Source organism: Sprattus sprattus (assembly GCF_963457725.1).
Source record: "Sprattus sprattus genome assembly, chromosome: 12".
Taxonomy (NCBI): domain Eukaryota; kingdom Metazoa; phylum Chordata; class Actinopteri; order Clupeiformes; family Clupeidae; genus Sprattus; species Sprattus sprattus.
Window position 1 is genome coordinate 25,601,078 of NC_137910.1, and position 13,316 is coordinate 25,614,393.

Genomic DNA, 13,316 nt, shown 5'->3' on the forward strand with positions numbered 1-13,316 from the left:
ACTCAACTGGTTAATTTCTTTATATGAGTCTTCAGGTGTCTCTATTATGCATTATGTGTAGGTGGAGAAAGGCAACCATAGCCACACACCAATCACTTATCGATTGCAGAAAATTATAAATTTATTTCAAAACAGTAATTGCACTTAAATAGTTTCAACCACAGTATGAAGATTCCCGACCCCTAAGATCTCATTTTTGGTCTTTACTGCTTTAACAGTTAGGTGATCGTTTGACTCAACATCCAAGATACAGATTGGACGAGCTTTTTTTTAGGGCTCGCCTTATTGATAACTGTGTGCAACAAGTAGTAGCATAACCTATCCGGGATGTAACAGGGAAGGGGTGGGTTGGTCCACGGGCATCACACACTGAGTGAGTGGGGCCCGCGTAAATAATGCCCTTTAAATTAACTGTGTATTTATTTATTTTGATTATCTCAGATAGAATAACACACGCCAGGCCAGTCCGACAACACAAATAATGCAGGGATGCCCCCCTTAGGTCCCTGATCTAATCAACATCTCATCAAGCATCCACTTTTAATCCCAACGGCAATGTAGGTCACCGCATCCCGTCTCTCTGGGTCTGTGACTAGGAGGTCTCGTGGTGGGGTGGGGGGGGGGTGGGTATGTTTTTTTTTAGAACGCACCCACCCCCAGCTCCCACCACCTGTCCCTGGCTACTTAGAACCACTTGTGAGCCAGCACGCGGTTCCAGAGCTGGTCCAGCGGGACGCTGCTGACCTTCGGTGGATACCTAACGATCAGGTAGGACCCCCCGGCCACTGAAAGCAGGCCACAGATCCCCAGCCCTCTGGAGATCACCTGCAGAGCAGAAAACAACCTTAGCTTCCATCAGATATAAAGTGGGCTCACTCACTCGACTCGCCTTCACCATTCCTTAGTGCAGAAGCAGCGTGTCTCGCCCAGACAGCTTTGAGTTGAAAACTGGTGCTGGTTCATTAACATTTCATCCCCCCCCCCCACAAGGCTTGTGTCATAACACCGCAAGACACGGAAAGACATGTTTTCTTCTTACACTGAAATGCTCCATTTTCTTTCCCTCATTTCCCACACACTAGCACTAGCGGTGTTACTGCCTTCAGAAAAATAACACCTACATGAATCATTTTTTACTTTAAGCTTGGTTAGAATCAGAGTGTTTTTCGTTACAAAAAGGCGTGTTATTGCCACAGTATTTCTCAACCATCTTCAACATTGGGGATATTTCTGGCACTTGTATTTAGCATCTGACGCACTTGTGAAAGGGGTTCCAGAGCGCCCTCCCAGTGGTTCTGTTCCTGGTAACTATGATCAGAGTGACAGCCAAAGCCATCGCCCACTCATCGTGTCAACCACTCCAGGCCAACACCAATGGAGCCAACTGGGGCTGATCCAGGAGAGCATAGCTGTAAACAATGTTATACACTTTGACCTTACATAAAAAAAAAAACCAGTGGATTCCTGTCTATTTCTTTCCTTCCCAAGCCTGACAGCTAACCTGCTCTGCCTGACTCTGAGCTTTGTTTGAACAGAGGAAACACCTCCATTAGTTTGCCCCCATCTCCTTGGGTTTATTGCCCATGAAATGGGACAGACTTCAGCACGTACAGCTTAAGAGGATGGCAACATGACTATGCACTTTGCAGGATTTGAACTGGGACAGAGTTGAAGTGGGGATGGGACACTGTATATCAGAAGATGAAGAACACACACACACACACAAGAAAAGTCTCACCTTGTCTTGCCAATGCCATCGCTTTATAGCTTCATGGTACCTGGTTCTTGTAAATGTGACCTTGTGACATAAATACGAGAGAGAGGGAGAGAGAGAGAGAGCGAGAAAGAGGGGTGAACACTCAATTCAACATTTCCTTGAAGGACAAAGATGGTCTTCTTTCATGCTATTTCACCCGACCCAAAAAGGTATATGGAGCAAATAAAATGGGACTTGGAACTAAAAGAAAACCAGCAGCACTGCCGTACCATTGTATACAGAGGGATGATAGTCTTTGGCATGACGATATGGAGGATGTCGTCAAGGTGCTTGCGGAATCTAAACCATTTAGAATTGACATGTGCCCGCATCTGAAAAACAAGCACAAATGTAGAAGAATGTAACGGTATTTCGAATAGTTAGTCCCCATTTTCAACACATCTTTCTCTGCTAAAAAGTGTGAGCATTGTATGCATCTGTGTGTGCGTGCAGGTGTTGGGGTTCGGTGGAGCTGTGTGTGTGTGTTTGTATGTGCCCACAAGTGTGCTCAAAAAGCAAGCTATATTTAGCCACGGTAATCTAAAAAGTCTCACCAGGGCATTTTGCCAAGCGTGTTATGGGTGTTCATTTGTCTGTGCATGAATGTGTGTGTGATCATATGTGTGTGTGTGTGTATGTCAGTGTGAGCTTCGGATAAGGATGGTGTCACTTGAGCAATTACTGGTATTGTGTGTAGGTGGGCTGAGTGGGAGGGGAAGAGTGGCAACAGCCTAACAGGCCGTGATGTGGGAGGCCGTCACATCGAACTCTCACTGCCTACGCCTGGCAGCTCCACCACACACACACACACACAAACTATGGGGGGAGCCTGTACTAAAACAGCAGAGGCCCCCACAGCAAAGACACAATGACAAGAATACCCCCCAACTGTATTTAGCTGCTTTCACTACACGCCGTCGGCTTCCCTCTTAAAGTGGGAATGGGAGACAGTGAGGCTAATGATGAACCAGGCCGTTTTGGTGGGTAACACCGCCATCAAAAGCTAGCAGAGGGAAACAAAGGGCGCTCGGTCGGTGCTGGTAATGGGCTTCTGGCAAGACCAAATGGCCACTAACAGTGCAGAATGGGTTTGGGGGGTGTTTCCCTGCTAAGGTTCGCCCCATGTTTCATCAGCCAATTCATTTCCACTTTAATTAAGAGCACAAATTAAAAGTCTCTACAGGAGATAATTACTAAATGTAGTTTTATATCTACTGAGCTGGACTGGAAGGGAATGAAAGTGATTAACCCCTGCTAATAATAATAACTGACATATCAACTAAAGCTAGAAATAAGAAACACACACTAATGATGCCCATTACCTCAACATAGTTGTACATGGCAAGGTCTGCAATGGCGTGGTCATCGGGCACTCGGACGCGGCTGTACTCTGGCAGCACGGCATCTTACAATAGGCAAACAAAAACACAGTTACTTCCGTTGACCACAAATTACTGTCACTGAGACAAACACTGAGAATGGTACAGGTTTGTGTCGGTACTGTTTAGGAGCTATGTTTAGGGAATGCGGCTCTTAACGTGCATCAAGAAGGTTATGTGGGAGGGTTTTCATGCTTACCAAAGTCCTCATTCAACTTCTGCATTATTTCATCAAAAACAAGGCAGTCCTCAAAGCCCTGTGAGGAATTGCAAATCACTTTCCATTCACATTTTATTTAAATTCATATCTTTTCCATTAAATAAAAAAAGTGAATGAACAGCGCACTCTCTTCATATCCGCAATAACACACAACGTCATGGTTTTCACACAGTGCTTTATTGTTTACTTAATATTTTAACACCACTTAATTGCAATAGCTTTAATTGAGGCACATCTTCTAGTGCATGACTCTGGGGATATTTATAACTCCCTGCTCCCAGCTTCTAATTCCACATCCAATTCCATCTGATATGAGTACCCGACGCAACGAAAAAATTGCTAACAGCAGTGCCGTGACAGCCTGCCTCTCAATCCACCCTCCCCAAGTACTCTCTTACATACTTTCTTTCTCTTAGAGACCATGATTGTGATTGGCAAGGCTCTTTTCCCATGCTCTGTACTGTATCACGCACACAGGCATGTCCTTCTGTACCTTGTTTCAAGACCCCACAAGCATATTTGAAGAATATTAAACATTTCTTTCCATCTCAAGATCCCTAGAGCAAATTTGAAAAAAATATTAAACATTCCTCTCCATCTCACTGTTTTGCTCTCTCACTCACCCCGTCTCTTTCCAGTCCTTTCTTATACCCCCTGCCACTTACCGCATTCATGCCCTGTCCATAGAAAGGCACCACGGCGTGGGCAGCGTCCCCCATTAGGACACACTTGTTCAAGTGATACGGGGCACACTTGATTGACACCATTGGCAGGGCCGGGAGACGGAAGAAGTCAGTCTTCAATGCTTCACTAAGGGTGACAGTCGCAAATAAACATATAGAGAGTACATACATAGATTCTACATATGGAATAATGTGTTCAAATGTGATAGACATCTACTAGGGACAAGGTCATGGAAAAGATAAACTAAAGGATACGTTGTTCTAGCAGGTTGACTTCTGGTAGATTTGCACACTTTGTTCTTCCATCATAGAGCTAACTGTTATCTATGAGTTAATCCAACTGTAGGAACATAATATCTTGTTGGGGTAAATCTGACAGACTGGGCTTTCACACTGTGATGAGGAGCATTACTAACCAAAGGCAGAAGCAGTGGTTTGAGGTGGCCATGAAAAACATCATAAACAAGAGCAATCCGAGATTTCTGACCTCCAGCAAGGAGGTACACAAATCCGGATCCAGAATCCGGATCCATTTTAATGGGGATGTCCCAGGACCAAGATGCACCTCTTGTGAAAATTTCAGAAAGATCTGCCCAGCAGTTTCTGAGAAATCTTGTCCACAGACAGACGGACAAATAAATTAACGGACCCGATCGCATAACCTCCTTGCTGGAGGTAATTACTCTTCTAAGTCGGTAAACAACTAAGATAAGATAATAAGAGGGTAGCATGAGAATAACACATATTTTCTTTCTTGTTTTCGTATGGTAACATACAGTACATGCATAAGGGCATCTTCACCTCAAACAAGGTGAGACACTGAGCGGAAGGGAACCTTAATATAGCAAAGACATCCATCAGCTCCAGTTTCTAAGGTGACACCCATATCAAAAGAAACCCTTGCACATTCAGCTGTAGCACTTATTAATTCCTGGCAGAAATATAGATTCGTTTCCGACCTAGAAAGCTCCGTCTCAAAGCTGCTCACGGTGTCACGGTGTCACCTGCGCCGTTTTGCTTTAGATTAAAACCTCATCGCCCTTGGCTTCGCTGCGTGCCGAGTCTGTAATTTCACACACCCCAAAAACCACAGCTGCGGATGTTGCTGGGCTGGAAGCCCACACACACATACACACCCACAGAGAGAGAAGACCCCGGGGAGGAGAGAGGAGAGAAGAACCCAGGGAGGAGAGAGGAGAGAGAGAAAACGGGCAGAGAGAGAAGAAGAAATCCAGAGAGCATAATCAGAGGAGAGAGAAGGGGCGAGAAGTCACCTACACTCCTATAAGCGGGATGGCATCTGGGAAGTATGTGTTGAAGAAGTCCAAGACCTGGTCAGGTGTAGTGATCTTCTCAAACTCATCGAAGGGCATGAAAAGCGTGAGGGTGAAAGTCTTGTCCTTTTGATGAGAAAGAAATACAAAGACACAAAGTGGATTTCCTATTCTCATCAGCAGAAGTCAATATTCTTGTCAACTTTAATGACAGTGTGTTTGCTAGTTTGGTAGAAACAGCAACTTATATAGTGATAAGATATTCCAGACAATAAAAAAGAAAATGTAAGATACTTCAACTACTTTCTTTGCTGACAGAGATTAATCTTACAAAATGATTTTCCTCTTTCATCACTCAATCACCGTTGTCATCCTTGAACACAACTGCAAGATGAATAGAATACAATTTTCATGATGGATGAACAGTGTCATCAAATAACCCATCCACACCTTAGAGTCATTGAGAGAAAAAAGGCAGTGTGGACCCCTTGGGCACGTTTAAAGTGCCACTACCACGTCAACATGCCTCGAGCAGAGCCATTTTTCACAGCGCTAGCTAATGTACCCAGGGGCAACGCAGAGTGACAGCACTAATGCAGACTTGAAAGAAGACACTTTAACCTGACAAGAGTGTATGTGTGTGTGTGTGTGTGTGTGTGTGTGTGTGTGTGTCTGTGTGTGTATATGTGTGTATGTGTGTAAGTCTCATTTAAAGGCTCTTACCAAAGCCCTGTGGGGAGAGGGGGAATGCCAGCTCATAAGAGTGAAGATGTACAGATGGCTGTCTTAAACTGAGGACACTACATCTATACAGGACACAGAGACACTAAGGGCCTGATTTACTAATATGCGAGCGCTGCTTAATCTGCGTTCGCAAATTAACGCACAGTGTTTTTGCACATTTTCCGTGGTATTTATCAAGCCAGATCTGCGCTGGGCAAACTGTGCTTACTCCACCCTTTAAAGACCCTGATTTACTAACATTGATTTGCGAACGCATCTTAATCTGCGCCTTTGCCAGGCGCACATTAACGCACAGTGTTTCCCCTCATTTTCCGTGATATTTATCAAGCCAGATACACGCTGGGCAATCATTATTTAGCGCACCATTAAAAGACTGGAGAACTTGCCAGCAAGTTACTGCCACCATGGAGATTCGAGGAAGAAAAAAACTAAGGTTCAGCGAATAGATAACGAGATAGATATATTGGTTCACGTTCGCTCAATCACTGAACCTGATTCAATGGGTTATATTGTTGTTTTGCCCGCCATCACCTACAGCGAGATGTTTAAAAGAACACGATTATAAATAATATGCTATTGGTGGCATTAATGCATAAACTGTCTATTATAACAATATAGATGTGTACATGGCGAGATTAATACGTTCTACAAGGGACATGGGTTCACTACAATATATCCCCACTGAAACAAATACATTTACCAAGTAGCCAAAATCACCGTTGCTCAATCATGGATAGATGGCACTATTCCGGAAGATAAAACTGTCATGGACAGACCGCTACCACGTAAGTAATGGTCATGTTGGCATCACATATGACCTGGACATTCATTGAATATGTGTGCTTTCTGTTTTGGTAAACGTGTTCGTGGATTGAAGGTGGGACTGTTCGCATGTGGGTGCGATCAATTTCTCCAATTACGTTCGGAAGTTTAATTTCATATATATGAATATGAATTATACGAGTTGAAACAAATATTTCTGGTCGCTGTCTCTGTTTCTGTCGTCGCCTTGCTGCTGCCATATCAACGTTTTCAGACTCAGTAGAAATGCGCTTCCTGGTTAAGACGTGCTTTTATGAGGCGGAGAATAAGCCTGCAAATCAGAGATGTGTGCTCACCAGGCAGTTTAGTAAATAAGACGCAATACATCATTAGGCGCACTCCTCCCATTAAATAGCGCATTACCACCCACGTTTCGGAACCATCCCACCTGTTTGCAGGTACACACCCTCAAAGCGTTAATATGCGACTCTACTCAAATGCTAAATACCGTTTTATGTTTACGACCGCTATTTTACGCCAGAAATGGGCGCAATCCTGTTAGTAAATTAGGCCCTAAGGGTTTCATAAAACATGTTGGAGACTGAAGATTTTTTAATTTCCTCTTCATACGTCTATAATGAATAATGGATCACTACTAAAAAACAGAGGGGCTTTTTTTCGCAGTCTCTTAATACACATCTGTGTCTCGGATTTCCCTCAAGATAATCCAAGGCCCTGCCTTTTCCGAGGTCTTTGGCGTCTGACATATTCCTGAGGCATTTCCACATTACTTTTACATATAAAGTGTCTGAGTTAATCCACAATGGGATCACATGTGGAATGGCCTTGCGCCACCTCATAGAAGAACAAGAACACAGGCCACTTACTAAATTTGGAAGGCCAATCATCATGAAGGTGTTCCTGGGCCAGATGTGAAGATAGTTGGTCTCCATGGCGAACTATAGGATGGAATGACAGGGGTGAAACTATAACTCTTCGCCTCTCACATTTAGCGGAGCTCTTTAACAATAATTGCTGGTGCAACACTGAACTGTATTTGCCTATGGGTGGAGGAAAACACAAGGGTGCTTCGAACCTGCTAATCTCACTGGTGTTCTTTTCTTTACCTCTCTCTCTCACAAACACAAACACACACACACACACACACACACACACACACACACACACACACACACACACACACACACACACACACACACACACACACTTTATAATAGTTACATCCAAAAACAAATGAATATGCATCTCAATGCAGAGAAGCACCACAACCCATCTGTGAAATTCAAATATTTAAAGAAACTGGTCCTAACATCGCCATCCTTGGGAGGTATTGTGAGTTCCATGTAGCCATGGGGGATGTAGGTCTGGCTGAAGTTGAAGCGGCTCTCGCGGAGGAACTGCTTGCGAATGGCGGAGAAGGCTCCATCACAACCCACAATCAGATCAACCTGGTACTGTTCCTTGATGCCATCTGGCCTGCAGCACACATGGAAATACATTTCTATTAGAAAACACTTGGCCAAAGCATATTGCAGACTTTACAAAGGCATATATCAATTTTCATTGGTGCGTGTGTTTCCAGGAGAGTGGATCAATGATAATCACAAATCAGTGACGTGAGGCTCCACAGGCTTCTTGATCTATAATTGTGGCTAGACGAAGATAACACTAATGCTGTGACTTCACCGTTTAACCGTTTGACCTGTAATAACTCTCCTAAACAGAAACACAAGCACAGCAGCTAATAATAGTAATGCAAGGGCTGCGAAAATGCTACCAGCGATGGAAGACACAAGGCAGTCTGAACCTTACGTGACAGATATAAAGCATTAGGGTGGCGAATATTGCGTAAAATACAATGAATCTGACTCCATTCAATTATTAAATGACCTACAATATTACCACGCAGAATATAAGCCAAATGTGAGATGCAATGGCAGAGCACAGGATGAGTTATATGAATGGTTAATGAATGGGCACTTTACTGATGTAATAAATGGTAAGCTTCAATGTTAATGGATAAGTACAACTGTAAATAATGACAGTTTGGATACCAATTAGAGCAAATATACTTGAATGACCAAATAAACCTGATGAACCTAAATGTATGCAATATAAAGCATAAACCCACACCAGAAATGAATGAGTGAGACAAAGGAGACACACATAATAAGTAACAGGATAAGAGAGCAGGGGAAGATAGGAGAAGATAGGAAAAGAGATGCAGCAGCAGAAACAGAGAGAAAGAGAGAGAGACAAAGAGGGAGAGAGAGAGAGTGAGAGAGTGAGAGAGAGAGACAGACTCAAAATGCTTGGTTTTGTAACTCAATATCGATTGCTATGCATTTGCTACCAGCCAATCCCTTTACGGTACATTTTGTCCTTGATGCCCTAAGATAACATTCTCTTACCACCAACGTCATGTTGGAATGCACAGGCAGAGGTTACAATGGGCTGGACAAATTATACAGCTACGGCAGGTACTTCAGATTGCTATGAAACCATTATCAAACAACCAGGAGCTAAAGGAATGCAGGATGTGGTAATAAGTTCAACTGTGACCAGCCTGATAGCACCCAATGCATGGGGGTTGCTGTGAATTATGTCCGAAAACACAAATGTTCATTTTCTGAATTGAATCATTCTCCGCGTGAATTTTGCCATAACTACTCTGTTACATAAAACATTACATAAAACTATACCAAAGTGTAGTTGTAATAGGCCGTCTCTAATTTGTAGAACATTTCTAACGCAGTAAATGTAGTTGTAAAATTGTGCACATGTTTCAAGGATGGCTGCCTACATTCTAGACATGCAAGGTGTCTTAATAAACAAGTAGATTAGCCAAACTAAACCCAAAGCACATGCACACACTAAACCCTTTTTACATTTTAAGAGTATTGTAAACATGAAAAGACTCACAACACAACAACTGATCAAATAATAATACAGAGAGAGTTCAAGTTTGGTCACAGATTTCCTCTTGAGAAAATGACATGGGTACCTACATAGATTACTGCACACACTAGGACTCAGACTTTAAAGTCAAGCTCCTATTGAAGTGCAGAGATTACATAAGATTTTCTGATTCTGATTTCTATCTGTGCTGTGTGTCTGTGTCTGTGTGTGTGTGTGTGTGTGTGTGTGTGTGTGTGTGTGTGTGTGTGTGTGTGTGTGTGTGTGTGTGTGTGTGTGTGCACATGTCCTGTGTAGGTGAATGTCTGTGTGTGCAGTTCCTATTTACCGGAGAAATGTCATTGCCCCCGTTTCTTTGCTCCAGTCCACCAGTTTGTGGTCAAAGTTCAGGGTGGTATTGGGAAAAGCCTCTGCCGCTGCCATTACGAGACAAAACAGTTTGGGGGTCATGCAGTACTCAATCCTCCTGACACAACAACCCCTGTGCATTATTCCTGATAATCCATGAAGTTTACAAATACTTTTGTAGCAATGTCAAAACAGTTCTGGAAAAATCTGCACAATCAAGTAATTCACATATATGCATATATGAATATGCATTACATACATTAAGACATACATTACATCATCATAACATTTTACGGTGATGTTTTGCAGTACCTGTTAGCAGTTCCTTGTTGAGGTTGGCTCTATCTACAGAAAGGATGAACTACAGAAAAAAATCACACAGCACAATGTTAACAACCATTCAACACACAATAGCAGCATTTTACAATCATCCTGATTGCCTTAGCCCTCTGATATCATCTCCAAGGGGGTGAGGGGAGAGGGTCTCATGTGAGGGCTAATACTGTGAGTAGACTGGCCAGAGGGAATGCAGGAGGCCTTGTGCTTCAGAGTGGTCTGGTCATGCAGCCTTAGAGAGACTCACTGCCTCTCTGAATTCCCCATTCAAGCGCTGTCTGGTTCATGTAAGGCCAACAGATCAGCTGGAGGCCCATCAAGGTACGGGTTTAATCTGGTGATTAAACAGCTCGACTGAATGAGCTTTTCCTCCATAAAATGCCATTCTAGTTCATGATTAGTTACTCAGACTCTCTCTCCCTCTCTCTTTCTCTCTCTCTCTCTCACACACACACACACACAGCCTCTCTCCCTATCTGTTTTTCACCCATGATTTAGTCTATTTTTCAAGCTGCTTTTGCAATTCATTGTCATTACGATTTATGGTCTTAGAGTCGACTTGATGATGGGATTCCCCTTGCTAAGCTCAAAACATTACTGACCCCTGATGTTAAACCAAATGATTCTCTTTTAAATTAGGTTTGTGCTTGCTATCTATCTGACTTAAAACAGTTGCCTTAAAAAAAAAACTTCATTAGCTGTGGAAATGGAACAACACAAGATGTCCATACTGAGCTATAAACCTGAGCACACAATAGACAACCCCCCCGATCTGCAGGCCTGCAGTAGTCTTTTTCTGTGGTAGATGAATAAAAGACTCATGAGTTCAAGGTCCAAAGCTGGTTTGTCTTTTGTAAGTTAGGGTGAGACTTACATTGGATGACCTAAGCAAGCTCCTTAAAATTACCTTTTTTTTACTGACAATTATTGCTCAATAAAATACCCACTTTTGACTACTTTATGCCAAAGGTGATGAGGATAGATCCCCTCTCATGTTGACAACCACCAATGTAGGTAATGATTAACAGAGATTCTGGGTTCCTATTGGTTCAGAGAGAGGGCCACAGCAAAAGATAATGTCTGTACTGAAGCCTTATGTATGTGTAATAAGGGCCCTATTTGCTGCAACAAAAGATCTAACTTTTGGGTTTCTTAGTCTGAAACCGGGGGATATCCTTACGTATCTTCACCTGGCCTTTCTTTCCGTAAGGAATGGGTGTCCTTTTCCCACTCAGCGAGTGGATCATGCGAGCATTCATCGGGATGCCCTTGGAAACTATCTGTATTCAAACAGGAGAAAAACAAAATGTAATTCAATTATACCAGTTTCCCTGCATGAAACATTCAATAATGAGAATTGTTTAATTTAACGTATGAGCGACATCTACTGGCAAATGCTAAAAAGTGTCGCAAAAAGTTCCACAAAACACTCCCCGTTGTGGTAGCCTACAATATATTATGAGTTGCAACAATTTCCTTGTTCTTCTTGCTCAGCCTGAGATAAGGCTCTTCACTTTCATGGGCCCACCACACGTTTCCTCATTTCGCTACCCTGATCAGCCTGTTTGAGGAGCTACCATGAAAGCCCAAATCTGTCATGTTGAAAAGTCATGTTAGTATAAAAAAAAACGCTCTGACCCACTGATTCGCGGTAGGCTTACCCCGACACTAAACATCTTGCTAAAGAGAGTATGAGGCCCTACATCTGCTATTCCCCGGAGAGGAAGAAAGAGGCTTTAAAAAAATCCATCAGTGTGAATCGTGTAGAACAAAAATCAGAAACAGTTGCCTTGCATCCTGAAAATAGAGTTTGTCTGAGTCACGGCGTAAAGAGATTAAAAGGGGACAAACACCCACCTTCTCCTCCATCCCAACGTGCTTCAGGGCTTGGCGCCCTCGGTGAGACAGGGCCAGGTTTATACTTCGGCCACGCACTTCTTTAGCACATCTTATGTCTGAAAGACAGGGAATATCAGAGAAGAGGCCTCACATTCAGATTAGGGTCACTGTCATGTTGAAAAGAGCTGGTTCACCTGCTTTAGATTACACTTTTAATCCTACCTTCTCTGGATTCAAACAGCTGCACTTCAAACCCTCTTTGCGCAAAGTAACAAGCATTCAAAGCACCAACCTAGACAGACAGTGCATCAAAAAGCAAAGTTTCAAAGTTCAGAAAGAGCTTTCCATGTTTTACATATCAGCAAACAAACAAAACTATTATGGTTGACCCTAAATGCACAAGTAGCGTGGTCATGTTGTGTTTATAAAATCCGACTAGAAGGTTTATCTTTTTGCGTCTTTTTCATTATAGTTCCATATTGTAATAAATGTAGTTTAACCCATTGCGTAAGTGAAACTACACAGTTCTTCCCGTTTCGTTTATTATGGCTATTAGACATGTAGACCGAAAGGACTCTTCTTCAAAAACAGCACAGATCACTTAAAATTCTGTATGTCATAAAATTAGATTGCAATAACTGTCATTAAGTTTCGAAAACGTACCAAACCTCCTCCAACTACCGCGACACATTTTTTCTTGCTGGCTAAATCGGTCCCGGTCGATTTCCCGTCCATTCTTGTTGGAGAAATTGAACCAACTGAGTCTATGAACAAAGTTTACCTTAAGTAAACTGACCTTCTAACACAAAAGTTTCAACCGATATTATAGGTTTGGTCTGAGGGAGGAGTAAGCAGAAGTTTTATAAAAGTCCACCTTTCACTGTCAGTTCCCTATAGTTCACAGAGCGGAATGCCTAGCACACGTGGGAGAGTTGCAAAACGAGTGACGCACATAAGCGTGAAGTGTTTGCAATTTATCAGGAATAACTTCTCATTATTATGTTTAACCTTATTGTGAAATAAATGTTTAGACTTACA

General features: G+C 42.7%; 1 protein-coding gene across 1 annotated transcript; it reads right to left on the minus strand.

Annotated features, from left to right (window-relative positions):
- Positions 1-684: 684 nt before the first annotated feature.
- kmo (kynurenine 3-monooxygenase) lies at positions 685-13,013 on the minus strand (the record flags this gene model as incomplete). Its single annotated transcript, XM_080849464.1, has 15 exons — positions 685-825; positions 1,739-1,798; positions 1,987-2,088; positions 3,079-3,161; positions 3,335-3,392; positions 4,021-4,165; positions 5,317-5,438; positions 7,706-7,777; positions 8,150-8,315; positions 10,084-10,171; positions 10,416-10,464; positions 11,630-11,719; positions 12,297-12,394; positions 12,501-12,570; positions 12,942-13,013. 15 exons carry the CDS (start codon positions 13,011-13,013, stop codon positions 685-687), a joined length of 1,416 nt encoding a protein of 471 aa, XP_080705590.1.
- Positions 13,014-13,316: the final 303 nt, after the last annotated feature.